This window comes from Acinonyx jubatus, chromosome B1, assembly GCF_027475565.1.
Source record: "Acinonyx jubatus isolate Ajub_Pintada_27869175 chromosome B1, VMU_Ajub_asm_v1.0, whole genome shotgun sequence".
NCBI lineage: Eukaryota > Metazoa > Chordata > Mammalia > Carnivora > Felidae > Acinonyx > Acinonyx jubatus.
This window is the reverse complement of record NC_069382.1, coordinates 199,279,230-199,301,835: the sequence shown is the minus strand read 5'-3', so window position 1 is coordinate 199,301,835 and position 22,606 is coordinate 199,279,230. Positions and strand designations below refer to the sequence as shown.

General features: G+C 59.5%; 1 protein-coding gene across 6 annotated transcripts in view; it reads left to right on the top strand.

The window, feature by feature from the left end:
- RGS12 (regulator of G protein signaling 12) overlaps nucleotides 1-22,606 on the top strand; it is a 120,972-nt gene that overhangs the window by 47,354 nt on the left and 51,012 nt on the right. For 4 of the 6 annotated variants that reach the window (XM_027071333.2, XM_053217657.1, XM_053217655.1 and 1 more), the window contains one exon: nucleotides 16,112-16,133. In XM_027071333.2, the coding sequence (XP_026927134.2) occupies nucleotides 16,112-16,133 (22 nt within the window). Of the gene's footprint in view, nucleotides 1-5,346; nucleotides 5,605-16,111; nucleotides 16,134-22,606 lie in introns of those variants that run through there. The other 2 variants (XM_027071563.2, XM_053217659.1) reach the window with 2 other exon arrangements.

The window sequence follows — 22,606 nt, the reverse complement described above, 5'->3', positions numbered from 1 at the left end:
GACAGAAGCCGGGGCGCGGGGAGGCAGGGGCGGGGGGGGGGGCCTGTCCTCCAAGTGGGGAGAGGAGCTACTGACAGATGGCGGGAAGGGGGCAAGGTCCTGGTGGGGGGGGGGCGGTCAGGGAATGAGTCAGCCTATAGGAATGTCAGAGGGGAGTCTTGTATGTTTTTGAAAAGGTGCCCATTTTAGTCTTGACCATGGCGGACGGTCACCGAGGAGGCAGTGGCCTGAGAGGCGGGTCAGGGAGAAAACAGCCAGCGCTGTTGGCCCAGTGTGGACAGCGGGGACGTCTCCGCCCTCTAGGTGTTTAGGCAGGTGTTTAGGTTTTTAGGATGTGGACCGACGGTGTTGGCGTTTGTGAGACAGTCCCAAGATGCAGAGGCCCTGAGCTGAGCACGCGCAGGTTTAAAGGGGAGCTGTGCCCCGAGACCGGCGTGGGAGACCAGAGTCAGCTTCTGGGGGGGTCCTTCGTCCAGCGTCACCATTGTAGGCTGTTGGCCACGGGGAACAAGAAACAATTTGCTGTCTGTGCGTGGGGCCGGGCTGATCCACCACGGTCCTGCTCCCAGAGAGGGTCGAGCGGTGAGGGGTTGTGGGTGTGCTGGGTCTGCAGGAGCTCCTTCTGCGGCTGGGCGGGGGCTTCTCTCCTTAGCTGTCTGGACCGGTGACCCAGGAAGTCTTATATGGCACAGAATGTGCAAGGCTGCGTGTGTGACAGGGGGTGAGTGTGTGGGGTCCGCAGAGCGTGTAGGGGAAGGTGCTCGTCCAGCACGGCGGTGACAGTTGTCGTGGTGGGGATTGGACATGGCCCGCGAGCCCCCAGGGCACAGGTCAGTGGAGAAAGGTGGCTCTGGGACCGTCGGTTCCTGTGATTTGGTGCAGGCATGGCAGGAAGGCTCCTGGACTGAGCTGCTTGGCCAGGGCCCAGGGAGGGGCTCGACGGTCAGTAGGGTGAAGAAGAAGGACTTGGGGGCACCCGGTGTGAGGCATGTGGTACTGGGACATCCTGGAAGGAGGCATGGTGGCCGCAGCACATTGGTGGCAAGGTGATGGCGGTGGGGGAGCTGGAATAGGTTTGTGGGCCAGAGATGGGCCCCTCTCAGGAGGGAATGTTCACAGTCCCTCAATGTGTGGGGCCCGCACACAAAGGTCTCGAGACACGCACAGCTGCCTGGGGACAGAAGGGAGGGAGGGAGGGCCAGCCTGAGACTTGGGTGTCATTCTAAGTGTGGCGGAAGCTTCTGGCGAAACTCACAACAGGCAGCTGAGGGAGAGAGGGGCGTGGCGTGTGGCAGGGCAGGAGGGACGGGGCCCAGCCTTGCTCCAGCTGTCAGGAGCTCCGGGGGCTTCAGGAGGAAGGCCCTAAGTGTCTGAGTGACAGGAGAACACGGGGTGGGACCCTGCAGGAGCCCTGGGAGCTGGGGCACAGGAGAGGGGAGGGATCTGGGCCGGGCAGAAAGGCCGTGGTGAGGGCCGGAGTTGGCACCCCGTGGCCCTCAGGCCATAGGCTTGTCCTGTGAGTAAAGCTTTATTGGGGACAGTGGCAGAGTTGGGTGGTGCAGACAGTGACCCACAGACTGGATGTTTATTCTCGAGCAAGCTGGCTGCACCCTAGTGACAGCCACGGTGCCCAAGCTCGCTGTGGCCCCGGGAGGGGAGGGGACCTGGCTGCTGTCTAGACTGTGGGGTCCTTCAGTTCATGGCCTTTCTAGACGGGCCCCCTGCTGAGAGCCAGGCCCACCTGCCCTGCTGCCCCTGGGGCCTCTCTGGCTGGAGCCAGAGCCCCACGGGGAGCTCCCCGCCGCTCCTTCTGGCTCTCACAACACCCCGGCCCCTCTGCACTCCCCCCGGGAGCACTGTGCTGGGGGGAAGGCGGCTGGCTGGCAGAGGGCCCAGCTGTGGTTAGCAGGGACTGGCAGTGCAGGGCCTGGACAGCAGGGGGCGCCGAGGCCATGCATTTTCCTCCCAACTTGTCCAGACTTCTCTGTGGGGGGTGGGGGGTGGGGGTGGGAGCGGCCCCTGCATCTGAGGCTGGGCTGCTGTCTGCGCTCATCTCCCTCTGCCACGCTTGAACCTGTAGAGGAGTGCGTGTGTTCCCTCTGGGTCCAGCTGTGCCGGGATGGGTGGAAGACCAGGGAAGGCATGACGGGTCCGGGGCATTTAGGAGACGATGCCCCTTGCCCTCCCGAGACTGGCTTGGGGCTGCGGCAGGAACCAGTGAGAGGCACCTGGGGAGGCGGCGGCCGCTGCAAGGGGATCCAGGATACGGGAGGAGCTCTTTGGTGGGCCCCTTCACCAGAATTTTCTAGGTGGCCGGGTCTAGAGAACGAGGCTCCTCTCTGCCTGGCTTGCCGGTGTTCCCCCCGGGATGCCCGCTGCTTCCCACCCCCCCCATCTGTGTGCTCTGGCCGGACCCTCCCCGGATATGCTCCCTGAGCTTCCCCCACCCAGCCCCCCACGGGACCTCTGCTGCCATCCCCGAGTGCTTGCACTGCGTTCTCAGCTCAGGACAGACCCCTGGGCTGGCTCGGGGCAGAGGGCACAAAGGCCCTCTGGGCTCCCTCCAGCCCGGTGACGCGCCTGTAGCTGCTTGCCACCTGCTTCCTGTTGTCTGGCTTCCTGGGCCAGAGCACCCCCCGCCCCCCCACGGCCCCCAGCTCTCCCGCTGGGGTGGACCAGTGCCGGCAGCTCACGTGGCCGGGCAGGCCTGGGGTTGGGGGCCAAGGACGGCTCCGACCTCAGCTGGCCCTCTCCCCACTGCCTCTGGGCAGCTCCCTGTCCTGCCGAGCCCAAGCCCGTGCAGTGCCAGGCCACGCCGCCACTGCCACCCGGCGTTTCCCGTCGTGCCCAGACCCACACTTGGTCTTATTAGGGGCTAGTCCCCAGTTGGCCGTGAGTCAGCACGCTCGTCAGAATAGGGAGGATGCGATGGTGGGCGTGTTTGGCGCACTGCGGGAGCCCTTGGACACTTTGACAGCCAGGGAACCCCTCCTTTCCCCCGGAGGTGAGCCGGGCTCTGGGGGCCGAGGGCACCGTGTGGTACGGGCGGGGGTTGTCCCCAGACTGTTGCCCCCGTCCCCTCCCTCTCCTTGCCCTGCGGACGGCAGACAAGGGCAGGCTGACAGCAAATGGGGAGACACAGAAGGCCCCAAAGGGACACAAGAGAGCACGTGCCGTGTGGAGCCGGATGGCGGCGGGCGGCTGTGTGGGCCACACGCGACGGCCACATGCACGAGGTGGGGGTCAGCTTCCTCTGGTGGGGTATGGGCGCTTCCGTCTGAGGCGGTTAGAGTGAGAACAGGTCCGGCACCCGAGCGGCGGCGTGCACGACTCGGCGCCCGGGTGCTGGGTTTCGGGATCTGCCGCGTGCCCTGGGGTGTGGCCTACCAGTCCCGCAGTCCGGCTCCGGGCTCCTGTGGTCACTGGTGGTCACTGGTGGTTGTCCCGGGTCTGGCAGGCCTTCTGGGCCAGGGTGCTGCTGGCCTGCACTCTGGCCTGGAGGCCACTGCCCTCTCCCCAAACCTACAAGTAGTTTAGGCCCCTGGGAGATGAGTGAGGACAATAACCTGGTCACAGAGTCACTGGCTGGCCTGGCCACCTATGAAAACCTTCCAGTGTGTTTTCTCTGAAAGTGTGTGTGCATGTGTGCGTGTGTGCACATGTATGGGTGCACGTGTATGGGTGCGTGTGTGCATGCGTCTGTGTGTGCACACGTATGGGGTGTGAGTGTGCGTGTTGGAGGGTGACATCAGGGCATGCGTGTCCAGCTTGGGGGGGGGGGGTGGCGTGTGGCCTGTACCCACTGGGCCGGGCCAGATCCTGTCTCAGCCTTGCCAGCCTGCGGTTTGTACCACACGGCGCTCTGGGTGCGGCTTCTTCTCTCTTCCCGGCCGCCAGGGGAAGGAGGTGGGCTTGCTGGCCTTGTCTGCCAGACTTGATTTATACCCAGGAAAGGCGACTCATCCGTGTGCCCGCGGGGCCTGTTTGCAGGCCGTGGCCCCCGCTTTCCCTCACACTGGCTGGCTGGCCTGCTTGGGAAAGACGATGAGTCCTGCTCCTATGGCCCGGAGAACAGGTGGAGTGAGCAGGCCGTGGCACTTGGACATGAGGCCCCTCCAGGCTTGGTGGGGCAACCGCGGGAGCCCAGGAAACCCTGGGTGGGGGGGTTGGAGGGAGCTCTCTCGGCTGAGGCTCATTCCCCGCCCCGCCCCATGGAGCAGGGGGGAGGTGGGGCAGCCCGGGGCGCCCCTGCCCACCTCCTGGGGGCCCGGGCTAAAGGCTGCTGCTCCCATCCCCGCCTCTCACTGGGACCCCCCCTTCCCCGTAGTCCTGGGTGGTGCTGTCTCCCTCGCGGGCCCCGGCGGCTCCTGTGAGCCGGGCCAGGCGCTTCCTGCGCTCGGTGGTGGTGTGGACGGCCTTGGAGGCTTCTGTCCCTTCCTAGCCCTGTGCTGTCGGTTCATACTTTTATTGTGTGTGGATCTCTAGAGAAAAGCAGTCTGAAGAAGCTTGGGCTGATGCCCATGGTCTGTAAGATTTTCACCTTTCGGGCAGGCCTTGTACAGTCGTGCATGAAACACAGAGTCACGTGCTCCGTGTTATGGATTCTCTGTACTGAACGCTCACGCACGGAATGCTCCCGTCTCTCCCACGGAAAAGCAAAAGTAAGGATGGGCTCTGCATGGTCAGTGTGGCCGGCTGATGGCCTGACCCCAAACCTGAGGGCCAGCATCCCAGCCTCTTGGCCCTTTGGGCATCGTGTTTGCTTCCTGAGGTCGGCTCCGATCTGACGGTCCAGGGTGAGCTGAGTGCTGGAGCCCGTGCACGTGAGACCGTACCTCCAGGGCTGTAGAGTTTTGGCAGCGAAGAAGCACTTTGTGGTGAGCACTTTACCGGGGAGTCTCCAGAACGTTGACGGGTAATTTTGCAGTGGTACCTAGGTTCTAGAACCCGTTTCTTATTTCTTTTCTGCCCCCTGTGCGTACGAGGACCTGCCGCGGTTCCCTCGCTTTGAGGTTGTGTCAGGCATCTGAAGGCAGACGAGGCAGACACAGCACAGCGATAGATGCCTGAGACGGGTTTTAGGAACGCGGCCGATTCCTCAGGTTGGCACCACACAGACTCGTGCATATGGAGGCTTATAATAGAACCGTCAGCAACTGTAATTAAGGCTGTGAACTGCGCCACGCTGCTAAAAAAACAAATTCTCTGCAGCTGTTGGGCTGACTGAGAATTACCCCTATCAGCTCAAGTTTGATTCTTCTGATTTGGTAGAGGAAATACTTTAAAAATGATCTCACAGCGTGACTTATGTAAACGGCCTTTTTTTTTTTTTTTTTTTTTTTAATCTGAGACAATTGAGATGGAGCCTGGATCCCTGGCAAACCACAGCTTCCTGCAGTGTCCTGTTGCCATGGGTTACAAAGAGAGCCAAGTGGAACTTCATCTGAAATGTCTTTAAACTTCCCTGGCATGCACAGGCATGCTACTGTGTCAAATGGTATAGTTTAGATCTGCGTGCCTGGTGTGGGGCAGAAATCTTCTTGTCTGAAGATGAATTTGGGCAAAGCGTTGTCAAAGGAAACACACATTTTAAGCGATCAGCAGGTAAGTTTCTTGTCATTTGGCAGAATTTTTCTAAGACAACTTGGCATCTCAGTTATTGCTTTGTTTCCAGACTGTTCAGCAAATGGTCGATTTTCAGTGTAAACTTTGAAAGCTCTTCTCGTGCCTCCATCGTGGAGCTAAATGTGAGTCCTGTGGCGGCGAATGCCCGGCTCTGGGACCACAGGACACCCGGAGCGAGGCTGGGCGGTGGGTCGGTCGCGGGGGGTCCAGCTCAGCCCCCGGGGCACCCCGGCTGCTCGCGCTGTAAGTCAGCCCCACAGAGAGCACCAGTGGTCTTGTCCTTCCCGCGGTAATTCTAACAGCTTTTAAAGAGGAGCGAGGGAGCTAATTTGGGGGAAGTATTAAGTTTCAACCGGATTATCCAAATCTATCGTCTTCTTTAAATTGCTGTTTTGTATCTGATATTTTAAAATGTAACGAACTGATTTTGCTTCATACATGTACATAGGGAACTACTGGCAATCCTATTGAATGATTGATTATTATCTGAGCTTATAAAGTTGAACTTACTAGAAAAGTTTTTCAAAAAAGGTTTGGGGAGCCAGGCAAGAGGAAGGTTTGAGATTTAAAAAAAGAATAATTTTATTTTCCTCTTGTGGCCGTGCTGTGTTGATGTAAATGTCACTAATTGCAGGGTACCAGTTTTAAATTCGTTCTTTTCTGAGGGCTGTTTCATTTTGCAGTTTTCGTGATATCTAAGTAGAACCTCAGGGCGGCGGCTGCAGGCGAGCCGGTTCAGAGGTGACCGGTTTGGGGGTGAAATGGAGGGAAAGGGGGCTTCATCCTCCCTTTTAAATGGAAGATAGAAATAGGTCAGCTGGGTCGGTCAAGGAGGAACCTTACGCAGTCAGTGCACGTTTTCATCTATTTTAAAAACACGCAACGTGTAGTCTGAAAAGCCCAGGCACTACTAAAGCTCACCGGAGAGGGTGGGCGGGGGGGGGGGGGGGGGGGGGGGGGGGGGAGGGGGTGGCTTTGATGTTTACGGGCGTGCCTGCCGCGTGGCCGCCCCCGGCAGTCCTGGTGCAGAAACGCCGATGTGTTCCTAGGACCCTGTGCCTCGTCCTTGATGGGAAAGTGCATTTGGGGTATACCGTGTCCTTAATGGACCGATTAACCAGTTAGTTACTTGCACGTACCCATGCACCACACTCTCATCTCAGTGATCTGTAAAGGCAAGTTTTAGGAAATGTTGGTTTTTATGCCGGGTGAGAAAAAAGGTCTCTAAAAAGCTGCCTTTGTACTTGCCTGTATAAATGATTTGGATCCCTTTTGAACTTTTTGCAAGTGCTCAAACTGGCAAATAAGTTGTTCGCATGAGTGTGTTAAAATCTGGGCGTGCGGGTTGTATTTTAAGCAACAGAAAACGCGCAGCTCTCTCCTCCCCGGGGCCGAGGGTGGTATCAGAAGGTGGTGGGCGAGTGGTGGGGGCACCGCAGCTCTTTCTGGCTCGGAGTGGGCCCGTGGGGAAGAGGGCAGAAAGAGGGCCGCTGCGAGGGGGCGATCCTGCAGCCACGCGGTGTGAAGGGGGTAAACTCGGGGGCACCGTGTGGGAAGGCTGGCTCCACACCTCACCAGCTCTGCTGTCTTAGCGCCTCTAATTGCTGGTCTGTAAGCGGGGTGCCCGGGGAGGCCAGCCTCCATCCACAGCGCACGTGGGCTCCGTGAACGCGGCGTGCCTCTCGTGAGCGCCTTTTATCCGGAGGCGGAGAGCTACTTCCCACGGCCGTTGGAGCACAAAGGAGAGCCGGTGGGCGCTGACCCTGAAATAGTGTGAGGCTCCCACCGGCCGGATGAGCAGATCACAGTTTTCCCGTCGTTTACGAAGTGAAGTTCAGCATAAGTAGACTTTGCACGTGTGGGTATGCGCCTCTGTCAGAACAAAGCGAGCCATCAGCCCCGACCACGTCGGGGTGGGCGTGAGCGGTGGGTGCTGGTGAGGTGCGGTGGGGGGAGACACGGAGACCCACAGCCTAGAAGGAACGCGAACTGTCACAAGAAGAAAGCTTCGACAAGCTTCCCGCGTGGACCCGTCATCCCACCGCCGCTGTGGCCCTTCTCGGGGCCGGGCCGCCCGGGAGGAGTGACGGGATCCGTGCCCGGCCCTGCCAGGCTTCCACGCCGATGGGCAGGGCTGCGCGGGAGGTTAGTCACCCTTGCGGCTCGTCCTCCCCTGCCCGCTCATAAAGTACAGATGGCACTGGGCTGCGCTTGGCCGAGGTCTGTGGTTCCGTGGCCTGGAAGCATGTCTCGTGTCACAGATGTGTTGTGAGGTCTGTCTGCCCAGGCAGCTGCCTTCAGGCTGCTAGAGTATGAGAGAAAGAACCTTCCAGAGACCAAGGGGCTTCCACCTCTCCGTGCACTGAGCCCCGTGCAGGATTGAAAACAGGAAGGGCTGCGCTGGGAAGACAGAGTCCCGTGTTCTGTTGAAGGCGCTCGGGGCGGCGGTGGGGGCGGCCACGCTCAGGGCTCCACTTGGCTGTGACAGCGCCCGGTGGCAGGTGCGTGGAGGGCGAGCCAGCCCCGCAGAAAGGCCTGCACAGGCTGGAGGAAGACAGACCCCGGCGGTGAGGAGGGCCGCCCCGGGTTTGCTCCAGGGGAGGTGCAGGCAGGGGGAGGAAGGGAGAGCGGGCCACACAGGCAGGGCCGGCCGCAGCTCTGGCAGCCGGGTCTTCCTTCCCCCTGTCGCGGACGAGGACTCGGTCCCGGTCCCCTCGCGGGCCGGCCAGGTGGGCAGCGGAGGCGGCGAGGGGCGACCCGAGAGCAGGGGCGGGGTCCCCTCGGCCCGGGCCGGCGCACGTGGGGGGCTGAGCGGGCCCCGGAGGCGGTGTCGGGGTGCGTCCACGGGCCCGGCTGCCAGGGTGGCCGTGGGACGGGAGCGAGCGCGCAGGCCTGCCCTTCTGTGGGCCGACGCCCGGCTGGCTCGGGTGGGCCGCACGCAATTGTTTTGCCTTTGCCTGGGTTTCTCCTTCTTTAGCTCAGGCGAGCGGGCTGGCGCTCAGTGCCTGTCTCCGCTCTTGGCCTGTGCCACTCGCGGGGGAACGCGGGCTGCATCCTCTGCGCGGGGGAACGCGGCCCTGCTGGGCTGTCTGTCCCTCAGCGCGCGTGTGCCTCGCCCCACACCTCCTTGGACCCTGACGGCGGGTGGAGGGGGGGGCCGCAGCTGCGTGGGGGCGGTCTGCATGTATCCCACTCAGTGGCTGCACAGAGTCTTCTCTCACTTTCTGAGGCTCTGATTCTGGCCATCTGTGTGAGAAGACCTCCCGGTACGTGTGAGGGAGACTCGAGCTTCTGTCTGCACGTCCTCCCCTCCCTTCTGTGAAGACGTCAGTCGCCTTGAACTGGCAGCTGGGTGACCTGCTGACCGTGTGCCCTGGCTGCTGCCGCCCTCGGTCCTGGGGTGCAGCCGGCACGCGGGCTCCTTTCTCCCTGATCCCGAGAGGGGCGCCTGGCACCCTCCGTCCCAGAACCACCCGTCGGTCATGCTGGTCATCCTGACCAGCTTTCCCGGGGGCCCCGGTTTCCCCAGGACCCCGCCCCCTGGCTTCTCTCCCCAGGTGCCTCCGAGCGACAGCCCTCCAGCCTGTTGCGGCAGCAGGGACCCCGCTGCTGCCAGCTCCCTCTGGATGTGCAGGAGGCGGGTAGGGAGTAGCGTTCCAGTCGGGCTTCTCCCTCGGTGTCCCCTGCCCTTCGCTCTGGCCATCCCTTGAGCCCCGTGCCGCCAAAGCCCGAGGACTCAGCCCTCCAAGTGTGTCCCTGCGTCCTTACTTCCTCACCCCCACCTCGCTCTCTCGCCTGCAGCCCTGGGGGTGCGCACCCTGCCCTGCGTCAGCCCGTCTCCAGCCCGAGGGGACACCGCGCGTGCCCTTCTCCACGCCACGCGCTCCCGTAGCACTTGGCTTGCCCGGGCAGCGGGGACGTGACGTCGACTTGCCGAGGCAGCGGGGACGTGACGTCTTGGGTTCACCTCCAGCCCCCAGCATAAGCACCTGGGGGCGGGGCTGCCCGTTCTGGGCGTGCGGCCGTGTCACACGCACCCGCGTGTGCAGGAGGCGTTCAGTGAGTGCAGGCGACCTCAGCGGGATCCCTCCCCCCTCCCCCCAGGCCCTGCCTGACCCTGAGGGTGGGGCTGCCGGGGCCGATGGAGCCAGCCCGGGAGGATGGAAGGACGCATGGACGGCTCCAGCTTGAGGCTCCGCTCAGCTCCGTTGGGTGGAGGTTTGGGAACCCCCTGAGGCATCTCGGCCTTGATGAGAAAGCGCTTCCCTGGGGTTGGGCCTCGACTTCGCCCGAGAGTGGGGCTTGGATTCCGGTCTCCAGCGTGTACCTGCGTGTCCCGGTCCCGCAGAAGGAGCTCCTCGGGGACGGTGTCTGTCTGAGAGCCAGACTGAGTGCTGCCGCCCCCACAGAGCATTCCAGAGAGGCGAGTTTCCCTCCCCTTCGCTGGCCGTGCTGTCCTGTCGGGCTGCTGAGTCGTGGCCGTCATCCCAGACCCTCTGCCGCCTCCTACCCTGTCTCCCTTAAGCCGGGCCGGCTGGCCCCGAGGGGGGATTTGCAGTCTTCAGTCAGCAGTAAGGTCGGAGGGTTTCTGTGCGAGGTCGGATGTGCACTCCGAATCAATCCCCTAGCCTGAGCGTGGAGGCTGCGTGCCGCTCGCTCGTCAGGGTTTTTGCAGAAGGCACCACGTCAGCCTTCACCAAGTGCTTGACAGGAATATTCACTCTTGAGTCCTTGGGAGGATGCTGTCATTGTGGGTTTGGCCTCATTCGGTCTCTTGTGATTTTATTGGAGGCCGAAGAAGTCTTTGGGACGCACACACCTGTGCATACGTGCCCACGTGCAAACACACGTGCATATCAGGACCCGCACACGGGATGTGCGTGCACACGCGCGGCTCTGAGGCACACTTTAGAGAGAGAGGCCCAGGTTCAGCCGCGAGCCGACTGAGGGTCCCCCACTGCTGCAGCCTCTCCCGGCGGGCTGCACAAACTGTGGTGTGCCGTGCCGTGATGGCTGTGCCCTCGCCCTCGCCCTCGCCCATGACTGTGTCCAGCTGTCCTGTTTGTCACCCGAGTGCCTGTGCCGTGTGTCATCCCTGTCTCCTAGGTCAGAGAACTTCTTTACCGTGAACGTGATAGTTTGAACCTTAGAAATTGCGCCCCCCCCCCCCGCCTTTATGTGAGCCTTCTGCCCAGGTGTCTCTTGGTGGAACCTGCTGGAAAGCCGTAGTGTGTGGGGGGGGGGGTGTGCTTGTGTGCTCACGTGTGTGAGCACAGAGAGGGAGGGGTTGGGATGGAACGCCGTGGAATCCTCGCGAGGGGATGCGCTCCGAGCCTGGCCCTCTTGCCAGGCCGCTGCGAGGTCTGTGGGAGGCCACGCAGGCGTCTCGCCACCGAGGGACCTGGGGGCCGGCCTGCAGGGGCCGACGTGGAGGCTGTGCGGGCCCACTCAGGGGCCTGGCGAGGAGGGCCTCCCTGACAAGGTGCAGGTGGGCTGGCCAGGGGAGGGGACAGCAGGGGCTGGGGGCTTCCCACAGCGGCTCTCAGAGTCAGGGAGACACGGCAGGACCCGCGCGCGCACACGTGCAACTCTGAGGCCGGGCTCGCGCACAGCGTAGATCCGGGAAGCACTTGGGTTTCACGTTTTCCTGTCCATCTTACGTTGTCATCGTCATCCACACCCGTGGCTGGTGGCCACTGACCTGACCTGATAACGCCGAGGGTCGTGGCTGGGTGTGAAGACGTCTCGGCCCGCGGAGCTGAGTCAGGGCGTGAGCCCAACAGGCCCCACACGCGCCTGCTCTCCTCTGCACTCGGCCCGGCGAGGGGTCACGTTAAAACGGAAACGATCAAGTTTTTAAAAAGTCACATAAACATATATTAGATGCAAGTAGAATTGTTAAATTCCTCGGGGTTTTCATCATTTGGGTTATTTACATTCTCTCTGTATTCAGAACATTTGGTGCCTTTGGGCAACTTGCAGCCCTGGTCTCTTCTTTAGGACTCAGATACGACCAGGTGTCTAACGCTTTCTGTGTCTAAGACGGGAAATTTTGTCAGTGGCTCAACATGAAAAACGGATGTTATTGTGTGTTACCATACATCAAAGTGATTTGGAAATGATACAGTTTAATGCTTGCAGGCTCAACCTCGGTAAAGGCTAGACTCATCATCCAGTGTGCTTCGTGTAAATGGTCTAAAACTGTCACACCATTAATTCCAAGTGAAATATGCATGGAATGTGTGTGGTCCAGACAGATTCCCTGCTGGGAATAAACATGATTTCTACTGAACTATCGGGCTTACGAGACTGACCCGAGGAGTGGAGATTGTTTGAACTTAAACCACGTATCTCAAATACTTCGTAAGTTTCTCTAAAACAGACTGAATTCCAGTCTTGCAGGAATGTGCTGGAACTCTTTAGAGCTATACGATTACGGCACATGTTTAATTGGAAGCTCGGAAAAGTGCTGACTTACCGGGACCTTTCTTCCCTGGAAGCTTGGTTTTACGATTCTGCTTCTTTTGTAAGGATCACATGTAGGTATGGGAATTTGGGAAGAACCCAAAAACGCGGGCAAATGAAATCAACTTATTAACACAAATTGTACAGAACAAACATTAGGAATGTTAAGTTGTAATTCATAAAAATGTTTACGGTGGCCCGGGGTCTCCCTACGCCGAGAAATCGGGAAAGCCTGACTTTCAGTCACACTGAGCAGCTGGCTTCCCCTTTGCGGGAGCTGCTCTCTGGGAATGTTCTGTGGGAGTTTCTGAAGCTTTGCCATTTGGGACTGCTTCCCCCCTCCAGCGGCCAGGATGTGCTAAAAAAAAAAAAAAAAAATGCACACCAGGCTTTAAAAGGGTAGCAGGGGTCGGAACCGGACGTGTCATGGTCCTGAGGCAAATAGAAATGATTTGGGGGTTCCCTGTCTTTCCCACTGCCCCATTGTTGGCAGGTTGTCTGCCTAGGCCTCCCCACCCCCTCCCACAATGCGGAGCGCTGAGTGCTGTGCCCTGTGCTCCCCACAGGGCACCTCCCAGACTCCTCCCCGCCGGCACCTGTCGCCGTGGGCAGGCCGCTTCACCTCTTTCGGCTCTCCCCGCTGTTGGAGCGAAGGCCCCTGATCCGTGCTCAGCCTGCTCCCGTGTCCACGTCAGGGGCTGAGGACTTGGGGTGCCGAGCGGGGATCGGCTGACGTAATGGCCCAGCTCTGCCCCTCCCTGGTGGTGTGTGCTTACAAGTAGAATAAATATTGGACAGTAAACAGAAGAGTTAGGTTAATGGTAATTGTACATTATTTACAAATTAAATAATGTGGTCAGGAAAAGTCGTCACCTGTTTCTCCGAAATGTGGGGTGGGCGGGGGACATCTGTGACCTCTGAGCCCTTACAGGCCCCTCCGGGAGGACCCTTAGCACACAGAGCCCACTAGCCCCCGGCTTTCCAGACGCCTGGAACTTTCCTTAGTATTTTAAACTTGGAAAGTACTCTTTGGGCACAGCTCCCCAAACTGGGGAAAGGGAAGGAAACACACGTTTGAGGCCGTGGCTCAGAGATGCTGAGCCCCTCCTGGAGCCTGGTGAACAAGGGTGACGCACGGAGCGCCCGAGCCCCTCTCCCGGAGGACGTGCGTGAGGGGTGCCTGAGGGGGGTGCTCTCCAGGCTGGATGGAGGGTGTGCACCCACAGGACAGCGCTCCTTTCTGACTTTGCTGGCCCGTGTCCAGGCTGGCACCCCCAGGCATCCCCGTGGCACCCCGTGGCACCCTCCCGGCCGGTCTGGCCTCTGAGCTGCCACAAGTGTGACCTTTTCCAGGGCTGTCTTCCAATTCCCAGATTTTCTTTTCAGCCCTACCACTGCTAATCTCTGCACCGAGTGTCGCGTTTCAACTAGTGCAGTTTCATTGTGAGCATCTCATCAAGGGTTACTTGTCACGTCTGCCGCCTCACTTCCTCTTTCCTCCATCACCACGTTGATTCACGATTTCACCTTTATTCGACGTTCTGTGTCAGAGCCTCCCAGCGTCTGAGGATCTGCTAGTTGTTTCGGGGAGCTCTTTCTCTTCCTGGGTTCTTCCCTTGGGTTTGGGGGGATTCTTGAGTTGTGAGCTTTTACTGGGGCAGGCTCACTTTTTGGAACTCCTGTGGGCCTCAGTTGGGCCTCTCTCCTCCCAGGGGGTTTGGGAGCTGGCCATCTTTGCCCAGGAGTCCCGGGGCGTGTGGCCTGCGCCCTGCACTCGATGCCCGGTCCACGCCTCAGTCCCGCCTAGTGGCTCCTTTGCTGTTTATGGAGCAGCAGTATATTGACAGCACATTTGTTTCTATACCGTCTTCACAATTTTTCTGTAAATCTAAAATTATTCTGGAAAAAGAGTATATATTTTTTAAGTGCATTTATTTATTTTGGGAGCAGGGGAGGGGCAGAGACAGGGAGAGAGAGAATCCCAAGCAGGCTTCACGCCGTGGGTACGACCCTGAGATCGTGACCTGAGCCGAAACCCAGAGTCGGATGCCCAACCGACTGAGCCCCCAGGAGCCCCTAAAATACACTTCTGTGAAAAGCATGTTGGTTGCGCTTTACCTGGATCCGTGCGCACTGCCCTGCGACGCTCCGTGACACCCCTCTCTCGTCCAACCTTCTGCCGCCTCTTCTGGCTTCGGGGACGTGCCTCGAGTTCATTTTGGGGCTGGGTGTAGAGATTTGTAGTGCATTTGCTCCATCTGCTAACATCAGAACTTACTTTCCATTGTGAGCACAGCGTGGAGTCAGCCATGGCCTTCATATTTATGAGGTTTACGTTTCAGGATTCGTTTTTCTGGTATTATTATCGATAGCATTTCCGACGTTATGTGTGGCCTTGTGGGTTTTCTTCTCATAATCTCAAGGGAATAATTTGACTGTATGACGTGGTTGCTGGTGCTTTACTGTGAGTACGGAAGGACGGCTTTCCGCGGTGTGTTGGCCTGGGAAGGGGGCTTGCGTGAGGAAGGTCACGCCCTTGGGGGGCGAGGGCTGACGGCCCAGGCGGGTTTGCCAGAGTCCGCGCTCACCTGCCCGTCTGGCAAGATGGACGTGTAAAAACCGGACACACAGCGGTGTGTGGTTTTACTATTGGAAACGTACCGATAAGGTACCAGGAAACAGTTCTGGGGTGTTTCTGCCCCAGGACCCGCGATGGTTTGAAACAGCGAGAAGCCCCTATTCCAAAACCATCAGGACGTGGCTTCCCCGGGCTGTCAGAGGACAGGCCCTTTTTCTGGGGCAGAAGGCCATCCACCCCTTAGCTGGGCCCTTGAGCCTTCCAGGTCTGAGACCCACGAGGTGAGGGGCTCAGAATGGGAGGGGGTCCCCCATCTTGCACGCAGGTTGCCGGGGTGAGGTCTCGGGGGGCCTGGCACTGGGGATGGGCTGTCAGCCGCGCCTTTGGCAAGAGCTTCCTCGAGTCCCGCGCTCAGGTCTCGGCTGCCTCTGCAGAGAGGACCCGAGTGCAAGTCTGTCTCCTTGCTGGGCTCCCAGGACTGAGCCAGGGAGGGCGGCGGCCGCTACTGAGAGGAGCGTGTGCGGCCTTCATCCTGCCGCGGAACCCGAGCTGTGGGGTTTGGTCCCGCGCGTGGTGGAGGCCGGGGGAGGCCCAGCACCAGTGCCGTCGGGCCTGGCCTGCACCTGCTCTCCAGAGCTGGGCCCCTGCTGTGACCGGGACGTCCCACAGGGTTGTAGGGTGTCTCCGCGGGCTCCTCAGTCCCGCCCTCGTCGGCTCCTTCCGGCTTCCGGTGCGCGCGCCCGGATCCTGTCCTTCCTCAGCTGCTCCTCCCGCCTCCCTCCTTCCCCACCTGCCTGCATCTCCCAGGAGCCCTCCTCCGACGGGCCCGTTCTGTTCATCCGACCGCCTGTCCTTTCGGGACCCCCCCCCCCCCCCCAGCCTCCTGCTGTCTTCCTACCGGCCTGTTCTGCCCTTGCCCGACTCGTCGGGTCTTTTCCCCGGTGCCTTTGAGCGGCCCCCCTCCTCTCCTCTGCTCTCACCCCCTGCGGGCACCCTCCTGGCCCCTGCCGTGCCGTCACCCGGGCACCTGTCACCGTCACCGGGAGGGGCCCGGTCCCCGCGGCAGGTGGAGGTGCCAGAGCGGCCTGGCGCGGGCCGGTGTGGCCTGCGGGCGATGCACACCGACGGGCTCCCAGACCGGGTTTCTCCAGCGTGTTACTGATGATGCCAGACGTGCCGGGATTTGTTGTTTTCGAATGAAAAGGATGATGACTTCCGCAGAGCCCCGTGTCCCCGGCCTGCCCGGCTTGGGCGGGGTTCACCCAGGAAGTGGGAGCAGAGCTCCTGACTCACTGAGGTGTCTGGTCGTCCTCGGACGCCCACACGGGGAGCTGGGAGCCCCTCCGGAGGACCTGGCGGCTTGTTCCTCAGACGACAGGCCTGCTGTTGCCCGACTTGGTCATGAGGCTTCATTAACTCATGTCTCTCTCTCTTTTCTTTCAGTCTGCAACTGTATCTGATGGTGGTAAGTCACAATTTCTGATGTATATTTTTATTATTTTTATCGAGTGTTTGTTCACATTGTGAAAGTGTATTTGCCATTGATTCACCCAGAAGAGATGTTTTCCTTGCTTTTCCCCGTCCTCTGGGGGAGGGTTTTGGTCAGGGCTGACTTGGGGGAACTTCCCATGGCTCCCTGGTGACCGAGACACGAGTTCTGGAAGCCGTTTATCGCAGAGACATGTTAGGAACCTGACCTTGAGCGGGTGGAGCCCTTGCGGCCGTCCGGGCGTTGGCTGCAGCACGTCTCATGCCACCTGTGCTGACAAGTTAAAACACGCCGTCTTTTTAACCAGCAAGTGAAGATTTCAAAGCTCTTGCCGAATTTGAGCAATTCTGGAAATTCGGGTGAGACTGAAGTGCGATATGTTCCCTTCTTAGGAACAGCCTAGTGGGTGAGTTGAGGCCTGCGGGCTGGACAGGAGGTGAGAGCCCTCTTCCCGCCTCTGAATAGTGTGTGGGAGCTCTGTCACGGGTTCCGTCCAGAAAGGAGGTGGCCGGGCATGTCCCCTCCCACTGGCAGTTGCCCTGCTGTAACCTCATCATTTTTGCTCCGTGGTGGTTCCCTGTCGCTCGTAATACTCATAAAGTCCTTATGCTCACAAGCTGTGTGTGTGTGTTTTACATGTGTTAATGAATCTATTCTTCTGTCTTTGGAGAGTTGAATTGATGGTTTATCAGAAGGTCTCAGCCCTGTGTTCTCACTGTTTGCTGGCCGTAGGTCTGACGCACACGAGCGGCAGGAACCGGACGGCCGTGGGGCCCGAGGTTACCCCGGTTTTGCCCGGGGGGAGAGAAACTAAGCGTGGTTTCCTCGACGCCTTCTGTTGTCCCACGACTGCTGGCTTTGGTGGGGTGGGGGGCCCTGGACAGGGCTGCTGGCGCGGAGGGCAGGGGGGGCCGGGAGCCACCGCCGGTCGTGGGCACACGCGGAGCACATCTTGAATTACAAACGTGCTGATACCTGAGGTGGAGACCATGGATCCTGAAGGTTGTGTTTGGGGATTTATTTATTTTAATAAAAGGAATTACGTTCCCTTTTCCACATACAGTGATAATCATGCCATTTGATCGGTCTTCAGCTGGGAGTGGGAACCATTTCCTTAATGAAAAGAAAAGAGGACCGGTAACCGAATCCAGGATAAAAGTGGTTTTTATAAAATTCCCTTTCTGCTGTTCAGTTTACCCTTCCTGGTGGAAGATGCTCATTTCTGCAGGAAACTTACAAACGTGAGAAGTTCAGTTTAACCGTAAACACGAGGCCTGATCGGGCTGAGACACTTCCCCCCGTGAGCAGTGGGTGTGGGGGCCCTGAAGTCCACCCAGTGTTTACGAAGCCAGGCCTCCCACGTGTGGGGGGACCCCTGACTTGGGGTCCAGTGTGTCCTTGCTAAGGAAGCGGTGTCCTGGCGGTGGTGGCAGGTGGGGGCCCCCTCTCTGGGCCCTACGGGCCCCAGTGTCTCTGGGGATGGCCCCTGTGCCCCGCGAGGCCCTCGGCGGCAGAGGTGGGTGGGGAAGGGCCCACTACATCTTGAGCACGCCCTGAATTTCAGGAACTGCACCGACAGCCTGTGTGTGTTTTATTCAGTTTTTCATACTTTTATCACTTTTCCATCTTCGATTCTCTTCCGAGCGTAAGAAGAAAACGTTTCTCATTGCGCTTGCGGGCTGGTTCTAGGAGCTCCAGCCCCACAGTCTCCACGGGAGGGGGGCAGGGACTGGGGAGCCGGTGTGGAAAGCACCCCGTTCACAGGTTAGGACGGTGTCCACGTGGACACCCCGCGTGGCTCTGGTGACGGGTGAGTCACTCACTCGCAAGCACGCGTCGCGGCCGCCTTCCGCCTCCCGCGGTGTCCCCGTGTCTCCCCGTGTCTTACAACCTCTCACCATCTAGCCGTGTGGCTTTATTGGGAGGAAGTTGGACGACTTTTGGCAACTTGAGTGTTACCCACTTTCTCGGAAGGAGAGGAGGGGCTCATTGCTGCCGGCAGCCAGAGACCGCCCTGTGAAGGCAGGGCTGGAGGCCAGCCTCCGTGGAGGGCACGCCAGGACCTGGGGTGAGTCCGGGGGCAGATTTGGCCTCGAGGAAAGGAAGAACATTCTAGCATTAAAGAGAGGCTTAAAAATGTAATGACCCCCCCCTCCCCCTTGGGAAGTTATTCAGACACTTGCTCACAGAGGAGGCCCACGGCCCGGGAGCAGAAGCGCAGACGTGGCGGCCGTGGGCCGGTGGGAATGCGCGGGCCTCCAGTGTAGACGCGAGCGGGGCACGTGGGCCTCCCGTCCTGGGCCACGGAGCCCTGCGGCTTTATTGTCACAGAAGCTCGCTCTCCTGCTTCTCTCTCTCTCTTTTTCACTCTGTACCAAGCAGCTTTGCCAGGAGTCCCTGCCCACCCGACTCCTACATCCTCAGAAGGTCAGACCGCGTCCTGCCCTCCCTGGATGTGCTTTCGCGGTGGAGAGGCGTGGCGTGTGAGGGAGCCGTGCGAGCGCCCCCACCCCGGGCACACGGCGGGCTCGCTCGCTCGCTCGCTGCGTCACCCGCGCGAGCCTCCCACTTCTCCCCTCTCCCAGCGTGCTGGTCCCAGAGTCCCAGAGACCCCTTGGGGGCATGTCCCCTGCCGCCTTCTCGTCCCTGCCCTGCATCCCGGCCCCAGGCGGCTGCGGCCGCACCCCCTTCGCCTAAACCGCCGTCCCTTCGAGGTTTGCTCCCCTCCCGACACCTCACTGGCCCCGCTCTCTGCCTGCTCAGAGCTGGGGTGGTGGTGACCCCGTCCTCCCGCCCCGGTCTCACGTGTCCCTCAGACCCCTTGTATGCCAGCGCACTCCGGGTCCCGTGGCAGTGCCTCCGAGAGGCCTGGGCCACTGCCGACCTCCCCGTGAGACCAGCCTGGGCTTCCTTGCCGCCCGGCACTGCTGACGAGGGCCGTCGTGCCGGTCACTCCCCTGTGTCACCGTGCGGCCTCCACGCCGTGGGCCCGGTGCCACGCACGGCGGGCGGCGCAGAGGGCGTCTGAAGGAAGGCGTTCACAGGACGCACGGGTGCGGGCCGGAGCCCGGGTTGGAACAGTGGCTTTCAGAGTTTTCCCTTCGTGGCGAAAGCCTCCGGTCACACAAGCAGACAAGCCAGGAGAACCCCGTTCGATAGAACGCGAACGCAGAGACGGCTGGCTGAGGCTGTGGCCTCCCTGGCGCTGGTGGGCGTCTCCTACCCAGGCGCTGGCCACACGGGGCAGGTCTGGGCCATCCCCTTTGTCCTTGTCCAGAAGCTGCCATCCGTCACCCCTTACTGACAAAGACACACATTTTTTTTAAGGTTATTTACTTATTTTGAGAGAGAGAGAACACGAGCAGGGGAAGGTCAGAGAGGGAGAGGGAGAGAGAGAATCCCATGCAGGCTCGATCCCACGAACCGTGAGATCATGACCTGAGCCGGAGTCAAGAGTGAGACGCTAACCGTCCGAGCCACCCGGGCACCCCCGCAAAGACACGTAGTTTTGAAGTCACTTGTAAACTCCATGCCATAAACTAATAGCAGTTAATTCTGCTAATTTTGATTATTCTTTTAACATCGAATCTGGAACCTTTTTGAAACCAGAAATAATACCAGATGAAAGCCATGTGATCTTTAATTCTTGTTTGCTTTCTGAATGCAGATGGCCTTTCATTTTAAGCCTGCTCTCTCCTGTTTTGCGGTCTGCCCTGTTCAAGCACATACCAAGCAAGACAAGCCATAGGGCGGCAGGAAGGTAGCGGGCGTGTCCCCTGAGTGGCAGGGAAGGCCGCGCACCGAGCTCCTTGCCACCAGGCCGCTGAGGAGCCCCACGTGGCCCGAGCCTATGGCACTGAGTGGGCTTTGTTGCCCTGGGACACGGACCTTGGCTTTGCCAAGTGCCCTGCCTCAGTCCTTGGAGCTCAGTCGCGGGGACACGGGGAGATGTCCCCTGCCGGTTAGTCCCTTTGTAACTGGTGACCAAGAGGCCGTGCGGCAGGTTAGGATCATTTAGTAGCTAATCGGAGTGGAGTGCGGTTAGAGGTGCCGTTAAAAAATAATATTTTTTAAATTATTTTTCTTTAGTTTTGAGACGCAGAGAGAGACAGAGCACAAGTGGGGGAGGGGCAGAGAGAGGGAGACCCAGAATCCGAAGCAGGCTCCAGGCCCCGAGCTGTCAGCACAGAGCCCGACGCGGGGCCCGAACTCCCAAACCGCGAGATCGTGACCTGAGCCGAACTCGGACCCTCAACTGACTGAGCCACCCAGGCGTCCCTAGAGGTGCCATTTTTAGCCCGTCACTAGGGTTACACACGGCAGGGACCTTGGGCCTCGGGAAGGGTGCCGTCTGGAAGGAGGGCTGCCTGTTCAGGCCTCACGTCCTCGGCCACACTGGGTGCCTGGCCTGTGTGCATTCTGGCACGTCCCTGTTACCAGTACCCACACTGCACAGGGGCTTCTTGTTTTCTTTCCAAAATTATCTCATTTTTATATTTCCCAGCTTTATCGAGGCATGGTTGACAAATAAAAATTGTATGTGTTTAAGGCGTGCGATGTGGTGAAATGGTCATTACAGTCGAGATAATTAACATGCCCATCACCTCACGTGGTTCCCTCTGTGTGTTGGCAGGCGGGGGGCGGGGCGAGGACTGTAAGCTTGACTCTCTCAGCAACTCTCAGGTGGACGACACGAGCCTGTGATGTGTGGTCACCGTCTGTACCTTAGATTCCCAGAACTTACTCATCTTTTAAGTGAAACCCTGTCAACCTTGGCCAACGTCTCCCATGTCCCCTCGCCCACCACCATTCTGCCTTTTATATCTGTGCATTGGACTCCACTGGGCCTTGGACAGCGTGGGTTTGAACCGCGCAGGCCCGCTTAGGTACAGGTTTTTTTTTCTCAATAAATGCAGTACAGTCCTGTCAGTGTATCTTCCTTATGATTTTCTTAGTAAGTTTCTTTCCTGTGGCTGACTTTATTGTGAGAATACGCATCTCATACATACAACATATGAAATGTGTATGAATTGTTTATGTCATCGGTGAGACTTCCTGTCAACAGTAGGCTGTCACTAGTTAATTTTTTGAGGAGTCGGAAGTTACGCACGGATTTTCGGATTTTCGACTATGTGGGGACTGGGGTTAGGGTTAGGGCATCCCAACCCCCATGCTGCTCAAGCATCATGTGTATGTTATTATTTTTTTTAAGTTTATTTATTTACTTAGAGAGCTAGCAAGCTGGGGAGGGGCAGAGAGAAAGGGAGAGAGAGAATCTCAAGCAGGCTCCACACTGTCAGCCCAGAGCCCGATGTGAGGCTCGAACTCCCAACCTGAGCTGAAACCAGGAGTCGGACCCCTGACCGACTGAGCCAGCCCGGCGCCCCATCAGGCGTCGGCTGTATTTTAGATCCACGCACAAGGGAGAACGCGCAGCGGCTGTGTCTGGCTCGTCTCACGCAGCGTGATGTCCTCTGGGCTCGTCCGTGTGTCTCAAAGGCAGAAGTCCTTCTTTTTCGAGGGCCGGGTGGCGTTCCACCGCGTGGATGCGCCAGCGTTTCCTTATCTCTTCGCCTGCCTCGAAGGGGCGCAGTTGGCCTGCGGACGGACACTTGTTTCCGTGTCTTGACCACGGCGAGCAACGCTTCAGTGAACGTGGGGGCGCGGACATCCGGTTTCAGTCCCTCGGACAGGTGCCCAGCGGTGGGGTGGTTCTAGAGTTCATTGCCGGGGGGTCCTCCATCCTGTTCTCCACAGTGGCCGCACCGGTTCGCGCTCCCCCCGGCAGCGCAAGAGGGTCCCCTTTCTCCGTATCCTCGCCAACCCCTGTGGCTTCTGGTCTTTTTGATGATAGCCATTCCGATGGGGGTGCGGTCGTCCCTCGCCGTCGTCTTGACTTGCGTTTCCCTGATGGTGAGTGATGTCCTGCACCTTCTCACGCGCCTGTTGGCCGTCGGTGGCTCTTCTTGGGAGAAGCGTCTGTGCAAGTCCTTTTTTCTCCGGTTGTTTGGATCTTTTGTTGTTGAATCACGTGAGTTGTGTGTATTCTTTGGCTGTGACTCCTTTACCAGCCGTGGTCTGCGAGTCTTCTGCGGAGGGGCTCGTGAGCACGTGGCCGCCACCGGGTGGATCAGACCGTCAGCCTTGGCATCTTCTGAGCGAGGCGCAGGGCCTGGAAGAGCCCAGGGGGCGGCCCGGCCGGAGCCGCACACGGTGAGGGCCGAGGAGCCTGTCCCCGGGGAGCCACGCTGTGTGTCAGCCGTGCCTGTCACGGTGCACGCGTTTCACTTCGGTCTTGGTGGCCACCCCATTAGGCAGGTGCAAGCGTGCATCAGAACAGGTGAGTCGCTCGCGCGCCCTGAGATCACGCCTCCTGCGGCTGCACACGTCGACACCGGTGAGCCGCAGGTGGTGCTCCGCCAGGGAAGCCAGACCCCGGAAACGGACGG